This window comes from Furipterus horrens, unplaced genomic scaffold, assembly GCF_987537825.1.
Source record: "Furipterus horrens unplaced genomic scaffold, mFurHor1.1.pri manual_scaffold_2, whole genome shotgun sequence".
Taxonomy (NCBI): Eukaryota; Metazoa; Chordata; class Mammalia; order Chiroptera; family Furipteridae; genus Furipterus; species Furipterus horrens.
This window is the reverse complement of record NW_028327172.1, coordinates 5,766,418-5,787,034: the sequence shown is the minus strand read 5'-3', so window position 1 is coordinate 5,787,034 and position 20,617 is coordinate 5,766,418. Positions and strand designations below refer to the sequence as shown.

General features: G+C 61.1%; 1 protein-coding gene across 2 annotated transcripts; it reads right to left on the bottom strand.

Moving 5' to 3' along the window:
* Window positions 1–953: 953 nt before the first annotated feature.
* On the bottom strand, window positions 954–19,889 carry CDC42BPG (CDC42 binding protein kinase gamma). 2 transcript variants are annotated; one of them, XM_090258976.1, is made up of 37 exons: window positions 19,663–19,889; window positions 16,967–17,058; window positions 16,804–16,887; window positions 16,352–16,447; window positions 15,892–16,040; window positions 15,273–15,366; window positions 14,837–15,037; window positions 14,464–14,712; window positions 13,970–14,049; window positions 13,017–13,114; window positions 12,843–12,923; window positions 12,443–12,549; window positions 12,160–12,339; window positions 11,773–11,865; window positions 11,526–11,647; window positions 11,369–11,438; window positions 11,025–11,131; window positions 10,815–10,929; window positions 10,475–10,623; window positions 10,304–10,392; window positions 9,938–9,990; window positions 9,758–9,856; window positions 9,619–9,678; window positions 9,246–9,351; window positions 8,856–8,989; window positions 8,638–8,777; window positions 8,459–8,540; window positions 7,512–7,728; window positions 6,688–6,750; window positions 5,968–6,567; window positions 4,852–4,949; window positions 4,466–4,550; window positions 4,202–4,322; window positions 3,924–4,041; window positions 3,623–3,737; window positions 3,421–3,506; window positions 954–2,158 (listed from the first exon to the last, which is right to left on the bottom strand). In XM_090258976.1, the coding sequence occupies exons 1-37, from the start codon at window positions 19,820–19,822 to the stop codon at window positions 2,102–2,104; spliced, it is 4,650 nt and encodes a 1,549-aa protein (XP_090115102.1). In that variant the 5' UTR covers window positions 19,823–19,889; the 3' UTR covers window positions 954–2,101. The 2 variants fall into 2 exon arrangements, with proteins under 2 accessions (XP_090115102.1, XP_090115101.1); XM_090258975.1 differs by having other exon boundaries at window positions 9,758–9,990.
* Between the last annotated feature and the right edge of the window lie 728 nt (window positions 19,890–20,617).

Genomic DNA, 20,617 nt, shown 5'->3' with positions numbered 1-20,617 from the left:
GGACAAACATTTCTTAAGTAGGCCAAAGACGTTTCACACTCATTATCTCACCAGAACCACCCATGAGATGGCTTTTATGATCCCCACTTACCAAAGGGGAAACTGAAGCTTAGCGAGAGAGGTCAGGTAACTGCCCATGACTGCACAGCTAGCCCAGAATCCGGGCTGTCAGGGTTGGCCTCCTAACCAGGCCCTGGAATTCCAACCCTCCAACCCCCATTCCCAGCCAGACGGGACACTTGGGCCCTTGGCACTTCTTCTAGCTGTAGAGCCTGCATGAACCTTAGGGCATAGCCATCAGTCCCCAAGGCCTGCCTTGGTCCTAGGGCACACGCCTCACCCTCCCTCCTCATCCAGCTCCACCTGCCCTCAGTCTGCCCCGATCACAGTACACGTGAGACCCCTCCCAAACCCCTCCACTCCCCTCTCTGAGCAGCCTCACCTGGTTGGGGATCAGGATGGGTACTGCAGGTCCATGTGACCCTTCCCCACCCAGCTCGGGGCCTAAGGCTACCTTTTAGGACCCACCATAAAACTGAGCTCCAAGGTCCTCTGGCTGCTGCTTGGGCTTGGACAAAAGGAGGCAGGAGACAGGGCGCGGGGAGTAGCGTGAAGAGGAATGCGTTTCCTGGGCTGCCTTCCTGCGGGGCCACAGCACAGCATCTCCCTGCCCAGCCTGCCTGAGGGTGGTGAGAACGTCCCACTGCGGCTGCTAGGGCTGGGGTGGGGGCCAGTGGGGCACTGCCACTCATCGGCGGGTTTCCTTAATGCTGCCCACTTTTGAAAACCATCCCTTTATTATTAAACTCTCTTCATTGACCCACCTGACTCCTGAAAATGCAAAGAAGACAAGCTGGCCTTAACATTCCTTGAAGCTCATACTCTTCCCTCCATTTCTGATCCCTCCCCCGTGTTTGGAACCCCAGGAAGACAGACCCAGGCAGGGAGGCCAGCAGCTTACAAAGTTGTCTTTATTATTTTCTTACTGCCTCACAGAGCGTCAGGGTGAACCCCTCCCGGGAATAGGGCATTTGAGGAGATAAATACTTATTTTGCCCCCCACTCATCAGTAGGGGGAGGTTTAATAAAAATAGTAATATAATAACAATAATAATGACTGTGATCAATAATAAAATGTCCCCTATGATCCCTTAATACAGTTGGTTGAAAGCTTTGAGAAAAAGGACCCCCCCTTTTGGGGGAGGGCCACAGTGTGCCTGGAGACCCTCCAGTGGACCTGTCGGGCGCCCGTCTCCCACCACGTAGCCCATATAAATACCCTCCCCATCCCATCCCATCCCTGTTTAGGAACTATCTCCTCCTCTGGACGGATTGGATGACAACATCAGTTAGTTTACGGAGCACCTCCCTGTTCCCAACGGCAAGCTCCTCCCCAGAGAGAAAGGCCCAGTGGGTGTGCCCCCCAGTTCCCTCTCCCCTCCACGCATCTCCTCTGGTCTCTTCTTCACCCCTCCTGCTTATCCCTTTCTCCCTCCCTGAATGGCTTTTCCCTCCTTTCAATCACTATCACCTCTGCCTCCACTACCTCCCTTCCCACCTGCCTCTCACCTCTTTCACCTACATCCTTCCCCCTGCTTCTCTAGCTTCCTTTCCTCTAGATCAGAGCCTGTCCCTCCCACCCTGACCCTGAGCAGAGACTGGGGTATGCCCCACCTTGGCCTCCCTAGGGGCTAGACAGTGCACAGCCCAGACCCGAGACTGCTCCCAGGGATCCAGCCCTTCTCCGTCCCTCACCCCGACTTGCTTACAAGCCTCCCGAGGCTTGGCACTGGAAACGCGTTTTGGCACAATCATCACTGGATACCAGGACAGAGGGGCCCTCAGGGCAGAAAGCAGACCATCCTGTTCCCAGTGGCTAGCGCAGGCTGGGCTGGGAGGAAAGAAGGCCTGGGATGACAGCTGGGAGTCAGGCTCCCCCGGTCCTGGGAACCCAGGCCAGCCTCCCAGTTGCTATCCAGCCCAGGCTCTCCCTGAGTCCGAATTTCTGTATGCCCCGGACCAGCCGGAGTATGGCATTCCTCAAGGTCTCTGTCCCCTCATATCTCAGTCCTGGGGTGCGGGTGGGCCCTGCCAGAGGGTGTCAAGGAGAGCTCTCTGATTCAGGAGCTAGGGGGAGGCTCCGGGGCCGTTCTGAGACCTGGAGGGAAAAGAGAAGGAAGTCAGGGGTGGGAAGGGGAAAGCGGGACTCTCCTCACCGGGCCAGTGCCTCCAGAGGCCTTGCTGGGACCCATCACCTGCTATGGCAGCCCTTGGAGGAGGCCAGATGTGAGGTGGGAATGGGATTATGTGAGAAAAACCTGGGGAGCTCATACTTAATCCTGGAGCCCAAATGGAAGTCTCTTTGTTTATTTACTCCATTCTTCATTCAGTCAACAAACATGCTTTACTTTGGAAGAAGACAAACTGGACCCCCACCATCAAAGAGCCCACTGTTGAGCGAGGACTGGCACCCGGGCAAGAACCAAAGCACAGCAGAACTGACAAGAAATGGGTGGGGGGAGGACACCGAAGGTGGACCAACCCCAGGGAGGCAGTGACTACCTGACTAGGCAGCCAGGTGGTCTCTGGAGAAGGTGATATTGGTGCAGATCCTTGAGGGTGACCTGGGCATTAATCAGGTTGAGGACAGGAAAGGGCATTCAAAGCAGGGGGGACAGCAGGGGCAAGAGCTTGAAGGTGTGAAAGCACATGGCACCCTGACTGGTGTGGCTCAGTGCGCTGGACACCATCCTGCGAACCAAAAGGTCGCTGGTTTGATTCCCGGTCAGGGCACATGCCTGGGTTGCTGGCCAGGTCCCTGGTTGAGGGTGTGTGAGAGGCAACTGATGTTTCTCTCCCTCTCTTTCTCCCTCCCTTCCCCTCTCTCTACAAAATAAATAAAATCTTAAAAAAAGAAAAAAGAAAAAGAACATGGCAAGTCCCAGAGGGTTGTAGTGAGGCTGCAGAGGGTGAGGAGTGGGGGCATTTGGAGACAAGGCTGCAGAATGAGTAGGAACCTTCCCACTTCCTCTTAGATCTTCTCCAGTCCCCTGCCAGGAGCTGACTGTTCCTTCCCATGGGCTTGGCCTCTGTTAAGAATCCCAAGAGGTCACCCCTCTGTGGCACTGTCCACATGTGACAAGCAAGTTTCACATAATAACCTCATTTTACAGGCAAGACAAGCTCAGGGAGGCCAGGCACCTTGCCCAGGACCACGGTGCTGGGACAGTCAGAGCCCAGATGCCCACCTCCAGGCCTCTGCCGGGCCACTGCGGGGCGAGACAGGTAAGAGTCAGCACCTCTTAGGATTCAGAAAAGGGATGGGCTAAGCTCCTTCTCTGCCCTCTGGTCCCAGTGAAGGGCCTAATACAGGACAGAATTGTATTAGAGTGGGGGAGGGAAAAGCCCCCACTGGCTCACCTGTATTAGGGAAGTTGCTGGGCTCAGAGATCCCTGGGGGCAGGACACGGACTCACTGGACAGAGACGTCCAAGGCTTTCTCTTCACTGTTCCAGAAACAGGATGAGAGGGGAAAAACCCTAGGTCATATTTGAGAGGTCCAAAGCAGGTGGAAACTTGGGGGAGGAAGGTGGAGGTACCAGAGGCTGTGGGGTGTTCTTACTGGGGTCCACGTTCCCATCACTGCCCATGGAGGCTGGGCGCCGGGAGGCTTCGGAGAAACTGTGGGGCCGCTGTGGGACAGAGCTGCGGGCACTTCGGCCCTTCGCTTCAGAAGCCTGTTGGGGCACAATGCGGGGGGGGGGGGGGGACTCAGGGCACCACAGACTATGACAAATGAACCGCACCCAGCCGCCAGCCTGGACGTGCGGAGGGCCCGGGGACCAGGTGAGCCGAAGACATCAGAAGCCGGTGACTGGCTCAGCCTCTCCAAGGAGGTTTGTGATTGGCGCTGGGGGCCTCACCTGGGTCAGGGTCCTGGTGCTGGACTTCCCGTCGGGAAGGCCCACGTGCACGAGGTGGTTGAAGTTGGTGGGCGGTGAGATGAACTTGGAGCGCATAAAGGGGTCCTTCAGCATCTCCCTGCCGGCAGAGAAGGTGTAGGAAGGACGACGGCGAAGGTGACACCTCCCCCGCCCCTCTCCCAGAGCAGACTCTTGGCCCCCCCCCGGGGGCGGGCCTTGCTTCGCCCCGCCCCCAAGTGAGGGAAGCCCCGCCCAGCCATTGCATCCCGCTGGTGCACCTGCGCTGCTGATGCCGCTGCTCCTCCGACACCCGGAAAAAGAAGCGGCGCTTGCTCTTGGTGCGGAAGAGCTGGCGCCGGCTGTTGTCGGTGAGGTCGGGAATGTTGAACTCGTCCTTCTCTGTGGGCGAAGCAGAGAGCTGGGCAGTGCTCACCAGTCCCCAGGGCCCCAGTCAGCTGGTGCTCAGGGCCACACACCCACACGTGTGCAGAGGTGAATGCCCACATGCATACCCACACACAGAAGCACACACACTCCCTCACCTGCCAGACGGTTCCTGAGGTAGGTCAGGCGGACCTTCTCGGTGCCATAGAGGAACAGGGAGCCCTCTGGGTTCAGGGGTCGCACCTGAGGCAGCAGGCACAGAAGTCAAGCCATGCTACCGTGTCCCATGCCAGTCCAGCCCCCCAGGGTCTTGGCAGACCCTCTCCTTTTATTTTATTACTTTTTTTAGAGATGGAGAGGGAGTGAGAGAGAGAGAAACATCGACTCGTTGCCTCTTCTCTGGGCTTCCTCTTGTATGTGCCCTGACTGGGGACCGAACTCACAACCTGGGTATGTGCCCTGACCCGGAATTGAACCCGCAACCTTTTGGTCCATGGGACGACGCTCCGACCAACTGAGCCACACCAGCCAGGGCAGCCCTCACCTTCTTGAGAGGCACGGTTTGGACCCATTCTGCTTTCCTCACATCAAACACATCGATGGAGTTCTCACTGAACACCGTCAGGTAGGGGACAGCGTAACCTGCAGGGTAGAAACTGCCTGTGCTGTGCAGCCCTGAGCACGTGAAGCACCTCTCTGGGCTTGTTTCCTCCTTATTACCACAGGGAACACTCTGTGCCCTGCCACAGCACAGTAACTTTCTGCTCCACCAAAAGTCCTTCTTCTGAAGACTCTCCAGGTTGCCCCACCCAATTTCCATAACAAATCAGAGATAACAATCTTGGAGTGCCACTCTATGCCATGCCAAGCATAGTTCTAACCACTTTGCATATTTTTCTCCTTTAATTCTCCAACAACCCCTAACTTACAGATGAGGGACCAGAAACCTCAGAGCTAAGTAATAGGCAAGGTCACCCAGTGATGAGTGAGAGCTGGGAACTGGCCCCGGGCTGTCTGGGTCCAACGCCTACATGCTGAATGCCTGTGCTACACCCAACCCACAGGCCACACCCCAGAAGGGCCACTGCCCATGAAGAAAGCTCTGTCCCTCTCCTTCAGCCTGCACTCCATCACACCGGTTACCTGCAGACGTGTCAGACTCCCCCTCTGCCCCACTCACTCACTCACTCACTCATTCATTCATTCGTTGGTTCATTCCTGGATGTGAAGAAGAAACGAGCCCCAGCCCATGTGTAGGCCCCCAGTGCACCAAACCAGACATTACAAAGAAGGTGCTAAGAGCCACGGCAGAGGTTTGAACAAAGAGATGGAGAAGCAAAAAGGAGCAAAGGACCAATGATGAGGGAGGGTAGGGAAGGGAGCATGACAACAATGACAATGACGGAAATCATGGTGGTCATTTACGGAGGGCCTACCAGCTCCAGGTCCTGAGCAGACATGGGGGCTGGACTTAAGAGTTTGCCAGGTATAAAAAGGAGAGAGGCAGTTCAGGGAGGGGGAGGATGGGAACGAAGGCATGGGAGAGGAAGATCCCCTACCAGCCACGAAGCGCAGAGCAGGGCGTGGTCGGGCAAGAGGTTGCACACTGGCTTCCAATGCCAAGCTCAGGAGTTTGGGCATGGCCCTCCATTGGCCTTACCCCAGCCTGTGGGCACTGTTGGCCACAGCAGCTCATGGATGCGAGACTTGCGGCCAGCGCTGTCCACGTAGACCCCGGCAGTGGTGAAAAGCAGCAGGAACTCACTAAGGCTCAGCTCCACAGCACCCACTGCCTCGCCCAGGCCCCCTCTTGATGGTGGCAACTCCTCAGGCGACAGACCACCCCCCAGAGCTAAGGGCGCAGCCTCATTGAGCAGCGGGTAGAGTGAGAAGGCACCAGCTGCGCCCACACATAGCCGGTCACCCAGCAGCCCCAGGCTCTGCACAGGGGCTGGTGCCTGCAGCTCACGGATGCGGTGCTGCCAGGGCCCCGGGCCTGGGCCCAGCTGGTAGCAGAGCACCTGGCGCTTGACAGCTATGCAGAGCACAGGGGTGCGGGCCTGTAGGATGCGCCCCGCCGCCAGGGCCTGGCAGCCGCGAGACTCAGGGATCTTGGCGCCTGCCACCTCTGTGCTCTCCAGCTCGGCCAGGGGGAAGAGGCGCACGCTGGGGCCTCGGCCACACAGCACGATCAGAAGGCCTGCAGTGGGGCTCACGGCCAGCCGTTGTACCCGCCGGCACTCGCCCACCTGGAAGATGTCTGCAGAGTCAGTGAGGGACAGTGTTGCCATCAGGTAGGTGAGAAACAACCCAGTGCCCATCCTCCTGTCCCCGGCACAGAGCTCCACCCACGCCGGCCTTGGCCCAGCCTGGCATGTACCATTTCTGTGCAGGTGGATCACAAACAGCCCCTCTTCGGTGCCCAGAGCGAGCCGGTCCTGGTCTGGTGGAGGGAGGGAGAGAGTCAGGGTCAGAGGCAGAGACAGGTAGTCTGCCTGCCCCTGATGGGCCTCAGTCTCTCCCTCTCTCTGTGTCACTGACCCCTTCTGTAGTGTGAGTGTTGAGCTCATTGAAATCCTCACTAGATAAATGCCCTGTGCCCCCAAGTCCTGACCGACACAGAGGGCCTGGCAGATCTGCTGGTCTCTCTTGTGGCTCCCACCATGAGTGACTGTAGGGAGCGGTCCCAGCTTGCTAGGGCAGAGGCTGGCTCAGGGCCCAGGCTACTGGGGGAAGCCAAGGAACACTGCTAGCACCTCTCCCCGGGCCGGCCGTCATGGGGGCCCAGGCTCCTTGCTGAACACAGTAGCCCCATGGGAGATGGTATGAGGCTCATGTGCATCCAGGCTCCCCCAAGGTCACCCGGCTGCTGGTCAGAGAGCTGGGAGCAAAACCCTCTTCTATTTCTTGTCAAAGCCTTTGCTCTGTTCACTCACCTGAATTGTTTTAGAAAGAGCAGAAACGGAGGCACAGAAACGTTGAGCAGCGGAAGCCAGGCCTGTGGCACCCCCACCCCCCAGCCTGGGCCCCTCACACAGCCATGCCCAGGGGATGGTCAAGGAGGACGTGTGCAAGGCAGAGTCTCCAGCTCATGGCTGCAGGGACTGGGCGGTGGCAGCAGGTGGGCCAGCACTGTCCCTACCAGCTCTGACTCTCCCCCCAGCCCGCCCCCGGCCAGGCAGCGGCCCTGGGCGTCAGGCTCACCAACAATGGCGGCACAGAGCGTGTGCGGCAGCAGCGGCAGCCCGTTGTCGTAGGCCTCCTTGAGTGTGTACACGGGCCGGGGCCTCGGCCGAGCGTCCAGCAGCAGCCGCTGTAGCTCGCCCAGCACCTGCAGCCAGCGCTCCCGCTCACCCTTGCTCTCCGCCAGCAGCAGCACAGTGCACGTGGCAGGCGGCACAGTCAGCTGGGAGGCTGTCACCTGTGGCGAGACACCCAGGCTAGAGGGCCACGGGCCGAGGGCCAGCTGTTGTTCCCCGCTTCTCTCCCTCCAGCAGCTGATGCTTATTAAGCCGGACGGGAGCTCGCTGGGCGCAGGGCGCTATCTTAAAGCCAAACACGGTGGTCACGCAAGCACGTGGACACCTGCAGCACAACTGCAGGAGGAGCGTTTGGGGCATGGTGGGTACACAGAGCAGGACCCCGACCCAGGCTAAGCAGGGAAGGGGGACCTCCCAGGGGAAGAGGCACTTCTGCTGGAGCCGGGGTGGCAGGGAACTAATGGAGTAACCAGAAATGGTTAGGTAGGGGAGGGGCTGGCAGAGGAAACAGATGTGAAGGGATCCCCGAGCTCAGGGCACTTTCGGTAGTAGAGAAAGTAAGGTGTGGTCAGAGCAGAGGGGGACCCGGGAGAGGCCAGGAAGGGTCAGAAATGTAGGGTCTCAAGGCCAGTCGGGAGCATGCTGAGGGCGATAGGGAGCCACAGAAGAGTCCTAACCAAGGCAGGATGGCCAGCTTCATGTGTGGAAAACTCTGTGCCCTCCAGGATGGACCGTGGGTGCAAGGACCAGAATGGAGGCTGGTGTAGCCGCCCATGTGGAAAGGGGTGAGACAGGATGAAGGGGTCAGCCATGGGGATGGAGAGAAGTTGCTGGAAGGGGGTCAGTGTGACAGTAGATCGTGGTCTGACCCATCCTGTCCTAGGCGCTTACCCTAAAGATGCGTGGCAGGTCCTTGGATTGGGCGTGGATAACATCAGAGGCCAGGACAGGGGTGGCTGAGAACTGGGGGTCCCTGGAAGGTCCATGGAACAGGTCAGAGGTTCCAGTGCCCCTGGCCACACCCCATCCACCCACTCGGCCCTTGTCCCACGCCACTGCCTGGCACCCACCTCAGATCTAGTGCCTGCAGGAGGGCCCCGCTGGCCGGGCTGAGACGAGGGTCTGGGGCGTCAAACAGCAGCAGGCGCGAGTCACTGAGGGCAGCAAATACCCGCTGCCAGCCCCGCCGGACACCCGAGGGCCGTGGCACCTGGGGAAGGCAGCCGTGGGAGCGCCTGCCAGGCCGCAGCCACCGCTCCCGCCCTCCCCCTCCCAGGCCTCAGCTCACCGACAGGAAGCCCTCGTAGGCAGTGCCTGTGCCCGTTTCGGGGTGCACTCCCAGGGCCGTACAGAGGAGGTCAGGGGGCACAGGACAGGGTGGGGCCTGTGGGGCACAAGTTGAGTGACAGAAGTAACCGCAGGCTGTGGGGAAAGCAGGAGATGGCAGATGGTGTGAGGCCGGGCGGGGACAGCCTGGCATCAGGACTCTGGGCGTTCCCAGCTCCAGCTTCCCTGAGGCCACGGTGGCACCAAGCTGTCACCAACTCCCCATCAAGTGAGGAGAGAAAAACAAAGACTGAGCAGTGGGAAACACAGCGTGGGTGGGTCAGGATCCCTCCTCCTGGGGGCTGTGACTGGTGCCTGGGAGGTGGGGGCATGGCTAGGACAAGGGTCTCACCGTCACAGCCCAGGCCCTGGCGGCCCAGGCCCAGCATCAGCGAGGTGCAGCGTAGACACTTGGTGGGGGATGGGAAGCTCCGGGGGCGCAGCATGTGTGACCCGGGCTAGGGAGGGGAACATGGCCATTACTCATGCCTGACCGCAGCCTCCCAGGGCCCTGAAGTGTCAGACAGGACCAGGGAATGAGCCTGGTGGCAGCGTGGGCTCTGAGCCCCAGTGACTCTGTGGCAGCACCCAAACTCACTGCCACTGCCGTCGCCCACAGTGCGGTCTGCTGGCCATGACACACGTGGAGGAACCAAGAGGGTCCTTGGAAACCCAGCAGAATGGCTTGGTGTCCCCACCCCGCTCCACCCCCTCTAGGCACCGACCTTTGTAGGAAGACTTTCCACAGGGGCCGTAGTAGCAGCAGGTGCTCTGGGGAACACAGTCTGAGGGGGAGGGCGAGTGAACAGGTGAGAAGTGCATGGGCAGAGGGTCCCCCAACTGCAGGTCTCCCCTGGTCCTCACCCCCATGCGCAGGCTGCGTCGGCCCTCCGGCCTCAGCTCAGGCTCCACAGCGGGTCTCGGGGCCTCTCCGGAGATGCCAGGGTCCTTGGCAGAATCCTTCTGGGGTTTAGCAGCAAAGTCAAGGTCCCTGTGCCTCTCGCCAGGACTCCTTCCCAGCGGGCCCCTGCACCAGGTTCTTACCTCCGGGCTCCAGAAAGACAGGAAGGGAATCAGGGAGTTTGAGGGCTTGGTGTCTGAAAACAGAGGGTATGGGTCACTGGGGTTGGGGTCCCTGGCCCAGCCCTGACACTTATTCCTGAGGACCCAGGGGCCAGTGGAGGCCTCAGCTGCCACCTCGGTAAAATGGGGCACTGGCTGGAGGCTGTGGTGGCGGGACGTGGCACACAGTAGGTGCTCAGTAAGTGCTGGCTAACAGGTGGTGGGGTAGTGGCAGCCTGGAGCAAATTCTTGTCTCCACAGCCCTGCAAGGCTGCGTGGGACCCCCTTGGAACTGTGAGTCGGGAGTGGGGGACTTGCTCCAGGATGAGCACGCAGACGGCCACTCACCTCCTGGCCCACGGGTCCGCAGCTCCTCCCGAAGCGCAGCCAGCTCCTGCTGCAGGCCCCGGTTCTGCTTCTCAGCCTCCTGCAGGTGGCTGGGGGAGAAGCGGGCGAGAGCTCACCACAGGCCGCTGCATGCGCCCCGGGCCCCCCGTGCAGCAGCTGCCCCGGCCTCACCTCTCGGCCTGCAGCTGGGCCTCCTGCACCCGCGTCAGCCGCTCCTGCAGGCCCTGCTTGGCCCGGATCTCGGCCTCCAAGGCCAACTGCAGCTCCAGCCTGGCCGAGGCCTCCATCTTCTGCAGCCGCCTTGCCTTCCACTGGTGGTCCTGGTGGCCAGGGGCACCGATGTAAGATGCCTCCTGGGACTGGCTATCTCAGAGGTCCCTTCCCACCGGAGCACGCCACTGCCCATGCCACCTGGCCAGGCTCAAAGCCCCGGCTCCCTCATGAGCTGTGCTCTCACCTTCGGAGTGAGGCTACTGGCACCCCTTCCCCACTGGGTATCTCTGGGGCTCACCAGTGGCTGGGCAGGGAGTGTCTGGGTGCCCACGTTTTTCAAGGACTCCAGCTCCTCAGCCATCTTGGTGGCCAGAGCCTGCAAGTAGCCTCTTGAGACCTTCTCATCATTCACCCTGATTGGAAAAGGGGCTCAGGGTCATGGGCCGGGCCCTCAGCAATGCCTGGGCCCAGGCCCCGCCCCCAGGGCCCCCAGCCCATCAGCACCCACCAGCTGAGGATGTCAGCAATCTGGGCCTCCCAGTTGCCCTCTGTCTCCCGCCGCTCGCCCTCCAGCCGCCGCCTGCTCTGCTGTTCCCGCTCCAGCTCTTCCACCAGCTGGGGACCAGGCGGGAGGTAGAGTCAGTCCCCAGGGGCCCAAGCACCCCTGAGCCCTGCCTGTGGACACCCTAGCGCACCGGCTACAGCTTGCCTGCCTGCTGTGGGCACTGCAAGTGGGAGACAGCCAGCCCTGGGACCTGGCCGCTCTGCCCCGGCCCCCCGCCCCGCTGTGTTTGTTCCTAGCTCTGTCCTACTGCCTGGCTGTCTATCTTGCCCTCTGTCTGCCCTACTCACCCGCTCGTTTTCCTGGTTCAGCCGCCAGTTCTCTTCCTGTAGCCGGCAGAGGGCCTCCTTTCCACTGGGCCTGGGGAGGAGAGGATGACTCAGTGACTCCCAGCGTGGCCCCTGGCCCTGTCCCCCCACCCCCCACCCCCCCGGTTGCCCAGCTCACCCATGGCCACGGGCCTGCTCCGGCTGTACACACAGGGCAACAACCTCCTTCCCCAGCCGTGCCTCCTGAGGCCCATCCTCAGGCAATCCCGTACCGTTGGTCTCAGAGGCAGTGTGGACGGTCTTGAGGACATGGAGAGGGGTCAGGGCAGGGCTGTGAGAAACCATGGCCCACCCTATCCCTGGGACACAGGCTGGGCCCTCAGGGCCCTGAGTGGGTAAGGCTGAGGGAAATAAGACCTCACTACCTTGACCTGGGAAGACTCCTTCTCAACGCTTCGCTCCCGCTGCCTCTGAAGCCGCGTCACCTCCCGGCTCAGGGTGGCCACCTGGGCCTGCAGCTGTGACGGGGTGCAGGGACAGCCAGTGCTGACCGTGTCCACCCCAACCCTCTCCCTGGCCTTGCTGCAGACTCTCGGGTTCTGCCAGCTGCAGCAGGAAGGGAGGCAGGGAATCCCCCGCCCACCTGCCCTAACCACCAGCCCCTTGCCAGGCCTCTGCCAGCCACAGCGGGGGGCGCAAGGGCACATGGTGTTCCCAGAACCTCGACCCAAGCTCTCTGAGCTTCCCCCAGCCATGCTAGGGGTCGCGGGAGCAGGGCCCTACTGCTGTGCCCACCTACGGCCGCCACTCACCTCCCGCCGGGCAGCCTGGGCCTCCTCCAGCTGGGAGCTCAGCGCCTGGGCCTGGCTGGCTGCAGCCGCCTCTCTCTCCTGGGCCTCCCGTAGCCTTTGGAGCAACTCTTCCTGCCGCCCCTGCGCTCTGCAAAGCTCCTTTTCCTGCGCCCGCAGCCCTGCCCGAGCTTCAGCCAGCTCCTGGGGCATCAGGGTGGGGGTGGGGAGGACAAAGCCTGCAGTCAGGGCAAGGACCTCTTACCACCGGGCCCTGGGCCATTCACCCACCTCACCAGGCCCTCACCTGGAGGAGATGGTCTCTGTCCTTCCGTAGGTCACCGTCCTGGCCTGGGCTACCAGCAGGGGCCCCATCCGTCTGGGTCAAGGGGGCCTTGCAGTCCCTCAGCGTCTCTGTCAAGAATTGTCAATGAGACCTGTACCTACTGGCTGCACCAGCCTCAGCCAGGCCTTCCACATGCAACGTCCATGGAAGCCTCACCGCAGACTGAGAGGTGCGTCTCCTTGGCCCCCTTTCTATATGCAGACTCAGAGGCTTCAAAATAATTCCCTAAGCTCATACAGCATGGACAGAGTAGGGGCAACACTGGAACCCAGGTCGGACTCAGGTGTGCTGGGAAAGCAGGTCAGCCTCCACGGGGAGGGTAGGGGGAAGAGATGGGGCGGGGATGGGTGGGCAGGGATACCTGACAGCTTGTCCTGTAGGGTCTGGACTTCCTTCTGTAGCTGCTCCAGCTCCCGATGGTCTGAGGGGACCTGCAGGGCCTCTGCAGTGGGGAGAGCCCACAGGTGAGTAGTTAATCCGGCAGCAGTAGCCCCAGGTCAGACTCACTCGCCCTGGCCCAGCTGGCTCCCCATACCTTGGAGCTTCTGGCTCAGCTCCATCTTCTCCTGCTCGAGACAACGGAGCTTCTGCTCCAGGGCAGCCAACTGCTCAGAGCTGCTCTCAGGGCCCGGACTGGGGGGAGTACGGCAACACAGGTTGGCAGAGACCCCTCCCCGCCAACCCAAATCAACCTCCGTTCTCCAATCATTCATTCATCCAAGAAACACCCAGTGTGCCAGGTCTGTACCCAATCCTGGGCTGTGTGCCAGGAAGAGAAACAAATCAGACCAGATGCTGCCCTTGGGAGGCCTCAGGATGGTACTGTGGGCAGCGGCCAGGGCGGTGGCTCCCTCAGGTCCAGGTTCAAGCCTCTGTCCTGGCCCTTACAAATTATGTGGCCGTGAACAGTCATCTAGCATATCTGAGCCTCAGTTTCCTCACAGTGAAATGGAGGAGTTAACAGGGCTTCTTCCAAGGATTATCAAGAGGACTCAGTGATACGGGTCCTGCCGGCCCCACGCCCGGCACACAGTGGGCACTCTATCAGTGTGGCACACGGTGGGTGCTCATGAGTGTGGGTCAGGTGTATTCATTCATGCCTCGCAGCGCCTCTTCTCCCAGGACCTCTCTGTGGTTTCAGGCCAGCCCCACGCATGGACCCGGATCATCCCACCCATTTTACAGAGGTACAAGGTAAGGCTCCGTGGGTAAAGGGGGCCCTTCCGATGCTAGGCCTCTGGCTCTGAGTCCAGTACATTCCTAGCCTGCCATGGAGGCTACTGTGAGGGCCAAATGCTGGGGCGGGACCCAGAGGGGGCATCACGACAACCCTGAGGACATGGGGGACTTTCCTCATGAGGGTTCAGAGCACACTTCTTTTCCACTTGTCACATGCAAGTTCCCAGGGTCCATGACAGGCTAGGCTCCTAGTGTCCTCCAGGCAAGGCAGCCCCAGCCTCCCACTAGGTGTGTGAGGACTAGACTCACCTGCCTGAGGTGTAGGTGAAGCCCACAAATGGTAGGTGGTGGCCTGAGAATGTCCCATGGGAGGGTGGTGGCAGGGTCCCCTGCAGAAGGAGGGGAAAGAGAGTCAGAGTCAACAGGTGCTGCTCCAGGCTGAGGCTCGAGACCCAGGAGACACCTTGGGACTGGGAGTGCCAACCTCCGCCCGCTTGGGCAGGGAAGTGGCCCCCACCTAACCAGACCACAGTTCCTATGAGTCCTTGAGGTTAGGGCCTCCCAGGTACCGCTGGGAGTCTTCTGCCTTATACGACTTCTGCTTAATAGAATGACACGAGGTCAGAGGACCTTCACTAAACACAAGCCACCCCAGGGCAGGTGAACCATAACTCCCAAGAATCTCTGGGGTCTGAAGGCCTCATCTCCAGCTCAGCAACTGCTTTGGAAAACTTCTAGGGCATTTCCCGCAGCCAGGAAGGATCAGGAAGACTTTCCTACTGCAGTGGGCCCCCCACACTCACCGGATGGTTGAGAGTGTCGTCATCCACGTCGAAGTTGGAGGTGTCCATAGGCCCGCGAAGCTCAGGGATATAGGGAGCGGTGCTGGTTGCCAGCCGCTCCCAGTCCACGCCTTCGAAAAAGGGATGGTTCCGGAAGTCGTCCAACCCTCCACGGCCCAGGCGCTCCTCCTGGCGGCAGAGCAGCTGGCGGATCAGGTCTTGGGCACTGGCTGGCACATCAGGCACATCGGAGGGAAACTGCAGGTGGTCCTGCAGGCCCAAGGAGAGGTGTGGTGGGTATCTGGGTCCCCACCTCCCACCTATGGACGTCACCCACCTCGTGGACGCGGGAGTCCCGCTGCCCTCCCAGGACCCCGGAGCCTGGCGGCCAGACCTCATGGTTCATGATCTTGCCGTAGGTTTCCACCAGGGACTCAGCATAGAAGGGAGTCTCCCCAAAGAGTAGCTCGTAGGCGCAGACCCCCAGGGACCACCAGTCGCACTGCGGGCCATAGTGGCCCTTGCCCTCCTCCATGGCCTGCAGGATCTCAGGGGAGATGTAGTCGGGAGTCCCCACTGCCACTGACGAATCCACCTGTGGGTGGCAGTGGAGAGGCCATGAGGTGAGCCTTGAGCATGGCTGGACCCGCGGGCCCCTCACCACGGATCTAGGCCTGGCACCCCACTCCTTAGGGGGTGGCTGGCCTGGTGCTTCCACCTGGGGCGTGGGCCTAACCCTTCTTTCCCCGGCACTAGGCCTGGTGCCCCCAGACCTCGGGAGCTCTCCCATCCAAATGTCCCTCGCCCTCACTCTGGGGCGAGGCCCTTACCATGCCATTGTTGTTGAGACGTAGGCAGGAGCCGAAGTCAGCCAGGCGGATGTGGCCGTTCGTGTCCAGCAGGACATTGTCCGGCTTGACATCCCTGGGGAGGCAGGGAGAGTGAGGGGACTGACCTGCGTGTGTGGACTGGGTGTGTGTGCACGGGCACGCGCATATCTCTGCGTGTGTATGTTCACACGCGGCCCTGCAAGCACACACATGGGGCGGGGGAAGGCTGGGGGCCGGACTCCTAGCTCCCAGGAGAGAAGAAGGTGGTTAGGTTGGGGGAGGGGATCCAGGAAGACGACCCTTGGAGGTAGCAGAGTGTGCTATGGGGGACACAGGAGTCCGACGTCCCCAGGGCAAACCACAGCCTGGCCACCCAGCAGCTGAGTCACCTTGAGCCAGGCAGGCGCTTACCTGCGCTGAGCCCTGACTTCCTCATCTGTAAAATGGAGCAATGGCAGCCCCCGTCACTTAAGGGTTTTGGTGTGAGTATTCAAAGGCATCGTGCAGGGGAAGCACCCAGCACAGGGCTTGGCACACGGTGAGTGCTCAGCAAATGTCAGCTGTCCCCAGAGCTGTCAGCAGGGGCTGGACGGGGCATCGGGGGCTTTGTGGGCCCCACCTGTGGACGTAACCCAGCTGGTGCAGAGAGTGGATGGCCAACACCATCTCAGCCAGGTAGAACTGGGCCAGCTCAGGCGGGAGGCGGTCCTCAAAGCGGCTCAGCAGGGTGAGGAGGTCCCCTCCGGCATAGTAGTCCATCACCAGGTACTGGATGGTGGTGGGTGGGAAAAGAATCAGACAGAAAAGGGGGACACCAGCCCCAGGGCCCACCTCCCAGCAGTCCCGTGGGGCTCTGGGAGACAGGGCTGTGTCTCCCACCAGCTCTGGGGCACCAGCTCCCAGCCAGAGCTCAGGCGGAGGCTCCAGGCCCTGGAGCTGGTGGGGAGGGTAAGCCTGTCGGTCCCAGGAGGAGGATTCTCTCTCTCTTTCTCTCTCCTTGGACCCAGTGCCTCTGGCCCCCAAAGGCCTACTCCTTTGTCCGCAGTCAACCCCCCTCCAACCTTGCCAAGGATCCTCACCAGGTACTCCTCATCCTGGAAGGCGTAGTGCAGAGCGGTCACCCAACGGCTGTCCCCCTTCACCAGGACATCCCGCTCCTCCCGGAAACAGGCCGTCTATAGCAGGTTTGGGGAGCAGGGGGTAGGATGGGATCAGAGCCCAGGAAAGCCCCACGCCGGCTCAGGGGAGGGAGTGAAGCTCGGTATGTCTGAGAGCTCAGATCGAGGTTGCCTGGGTGAGCCCAAGCCTGTGCTTCATGGCTCTGGGCCTCGGCGTTACCATAGGGAGGTAGGAACCACTCACTTGCCTCTAAGAAAGGTTTACAGTGAGGAAGGAATGGGGGAGTCAGCAGTCACTGGGGGTGGACCCCTTCCATGCTGACCCCTTCCCCTGCATGCCTGTATCTCAGAGGCAGCGCGCCCCCCCCCCCCCATCTGTAGGGTGTTTAAGTCCCACCAGACCCCAAACTGACCTCGGCCCTCTTCAGTATCTCCCATTTGTGCAGCATTTTCATGGCAAAAATCTGCCCACTGTCCCTCTGCCTCACCACAGCGACCTGAAGCCACAGAGAGCACTGGGGTGAGCCCAGCCGGTGTGGACACCCTCCTCCCACCTGGCCCAGGCCCTTCGCTCACCTCCCCGAAGGCTCCTCGGCCGATCACCTTCAGGATCTCAAAGTCATCTCTCTGCAGCCGCAGCTCTTTCACCTTCGTTACAAAGGGGCTGGCTGAGGAGACACAGGGTGGGGCTCAGGGGACCTGCAGGGGGGACCCCACATCCTGCTCTCAACTGAGGGAAGCCAGGAGCTGCCATTCCTATGAGGCCAGGGCAGGGATGACCTCCCAGGGACAGCCTCTGGCCAAAGGGTGCAGAGGCACTATAGCCACGCAGCCGCAGCCGTGGTCAGGAAGCATGGAAGGTGGGGTCCTGACTGCTGACCAGCCCGAATCCATGGCTCCCTGAACCCTCTGTCCCCAGGCCCCAGGCCCCAGTAGTTCCTCCTACTGATGGAGCTAGTAATCCTTCCCAGGCTGGAGGCTGACCCTGGCCAGCCAGGTCACCCTGGGGCAGACAGGGATACCATTCCCACCCCCAGCTCACAGTTCTTGGCTACCTAGCAAGACCAGGCCAGGGCCTGTCTTGGGAAACTGGACAGGCAACATTCCTTGTCCCCAGAGAGGCTTCTCTGCCATTGAGGAGCTGTGGCCGGGTCCTGGGACCCTGTGAGCACAGAGGTACCTGGCTGGGGGTGAGACCTGAGGGAGGCCCAGAGCACAGGTAGTACAGTGGTTCTGCAGGGCTCCAGAGGACAGGCTCTGTCTCCCCCTGAGGGGCCTCCTTGTCTGCAGGCATAGATAGGTCTGTCCAGGCTCTCACAAGACTCAAAAACAGGGCCAAAAAGCCCTTCCCTGGTGCCCGACGCTGGCACTGGAAGATGTGAGCACCCAGAGTCTCCTCCGGGCCTGACCAGCTCTACAACTCTGAGCCCTGCCTCCCTCTCTGGACTTGGCCTTCACCTGGCCAGGAACCTCCTCCTTTCTCACAGTCCCTGATACTCCCAGAAGGGGCATCTCCAGCAACTCCCAGATCTTTCCAGGCCTGGAGGAGGGGACTGGGGCCTGGGAACTTCGGGAGGCGAGAATGACCAGTAGGGGTTGGGGTCAGCTGCAGTCTGGATCCCTGCCTCAGTTTCCCCTGCCAGGAGGTAAACTCCCTGCCAGCTAGGCAGGCCTGTGGGCAGGACAGAGAGCTGCTCCACAGGTTTATCAGGCAGAACCCCCGCAGCAGGGGTGGAAACCTCATTACAAAAATTAATTGTCTCTTTCCCAGGTCTGTGCGCGCAGCTGAGAGAAGCAGCCACAGGCCTCCAAGGGGGAACCAGGGCCAGGGTGGCTACCCATCAGCCAGAGAGGGGCCAAAACCTGGGGCCCATAGCCAGGAGGATCCAGGCCCCCCGGACAGGCTGCCCAGTCCCCTCACTCTGCTCCAGGGGATGGGGGCTCTGGGCAGGATCAGGGACAAGTTGGGGCAGAAGCAGAGTGAGTCACCGCCCTGCAAGTTACCTCGGGAGATGTCAACAGACAGGCCCCCACGCTGGGGTCCCAGGCAGAAGTGCCAGAGGCAGGCAGGGAGGAGCACATGTGTGTGCAAACACACACACACACGTGGGTGTGGCGTCACAGGGCACGATGACAACACAGTGAGACACACACGCATAAGGTGCAGGAGTCAGGGGAGAAGGGCGGGGAGCAGAAAAGACAGGGGCCTCCTTACTGCCCTTACCCCTGAGGAAAGGGCTGGGACTGAGGGCCAACGCACTGGCATGTCGCAAGCCCCCAACTGCGCCAGGCTGGTCCTAGTGCCTGCCCAGGGCTCAGAAGAGCCTGAACACTAGTTGCCCACTGGGCAAACACCCGCTTCACCCCACCCTCCAGGCCAGACCCTATGCTCTCCTGCCATGGCCTGGCCAGATGTCACTAGAGAACCCTGGGGCTGGCACAGGTGTTCACATTGAATTCAGGGTCACCCCAGGCCAGTCACTCCCGGTGACTCAGATGAGTCAACCAGGAAGGGGTGCAGACCCACATCCCCCCAGGTCTCCTTCCGTGGCCCTGGGAGAAAGCCCTCAGGAAGCCTGGCCAGCAGCTTGCACAGACAAAGGGGCTGAAGCTGGTCCCTATGTCCAGCCTGGGGTGGTCTTATATGCGAGGAGACGGAAGTGTGTGTGTGGGGGAAGTGTGCGATACCTACAGCTCTGTGAGCAGAAACAGGTGCACAGGTAACAGCAGTGTGGCTGGGGGTGGTCTGCAGGTAGAAGTGTGGGGGTCCCTGGGCCTCTCCACCAGCTGTGTATGACTGTCTCAGTGTGTCCGTGTGGTATGTGGGAGACTGAGAAAGCATGTGTGTCAGGGGGTGACATGCACAGGAGTTCGTGTGTGAGAGTTTGCGTGTGAGAGTTTGTGTTCTCACAGGTCACAGGTGGGATGTGTGAGCGAAGAACTCTGGACGTGACTGTGGAGAGCATGTATTGGGTGCCGGTGTCTGGTGTCTACACCTGGGACCAAATATGTTTGATTCTACGTGTGGCGTGTGCTGTGTACATGCGCCACGTCCTGTGAGGGGGAAGGAGTGCGTGTGCGAATCAGAGTGAGGGTGAGGTGCGCAGGTGACTGAGAGGCTCGTGAGGTCCGATTGCACGTGTCAGGGCCACTTCTGGACGTCTCCGGGTGGCGGGTGGGGGAAATCTGTGGGTGGGAGGCGTCTGTGGGCGTGGAGCGCGGAGGGAGAGGGTCCTGACGCGGTTCCCCTCGGTCCCTCCTGAGTCACTCACCCCAGCTCAGGAACTGCGCCACGTTGCGCTCTCGCCGCAGGGGGGCGCTGCTGAGTTCCTGGTGCAGCCCCAGCAGCAGATCCAGGAGGCCGTCGAGTCCCGGGCCGCCGCCGGCCTCGCCCCGCGCCAGCCGCTCCAGCGCAAGCAGCCGCCGCTCCATGGCTGCGGCCGAGACTCTGCGCCCGGACTAGAACCGGGTCGCCCGCATACCCGTCCGTCGGTCCGTCCGTCTGTCCGACCTCGGATCCTCCGCGCTCGTCCTCCCCCCACCCTCCCGCCCTCCCCGCTGTCACCTTCCTCCGCAGCAGCCTGCGCGCCCTCACCTGGGCGCCCCGCCCCGCCCTCCGCCCCGCCCTCCGGCGGACGGGCAGGTGCGCGCCGGCCAATGGGAGATGCGACAGTAGGTGAAGGTGGGAGGGCGGAGGCGCGGTGGGGCGGGGTCAACCCTCGGCCAGGAAGTGGGGGGGCGGGTCCGAATAGTGCTAACTGCTGGGCGGGGCGAGGTAGAGCGGGGGTCCCAAGGGCTCAGGAAAGGCCTCCTGGATCCCCGCGCGGCCCCAGACCCAGCCTTACTCAGGCCCTCGCCGGCCACTAACCTAGGTGGGGGTGCCTGGGGTGCTGCAACTTCTTTCGCCTTCCTCAGCTGAGGGAGAGGGGCTAGGGACGCCCGCGGCCCCGGAGCCGGTTGGGAATTGTAGTCCGCTCCCTTCCGGGGATGCCTACCGTGCTTGGCACCCCCTTCCAAAACAACTCGCCAGTTTTTAATTTAATTTTAGTTATATCGTTGCAGCCTACATGGGAGGTTACACCTGTCTGGCAGATGGACACACTGAGACTTCGGAAGGGCAAAGATGAATTGAGAGGCTGAGGCTGAGAGGACCCTGCAGCTAGACCCTGCCAGTGGGGCTGAGCTGGTAACTCCAACACCATGTGAGGCTTCAAGTTCAGGGGCACA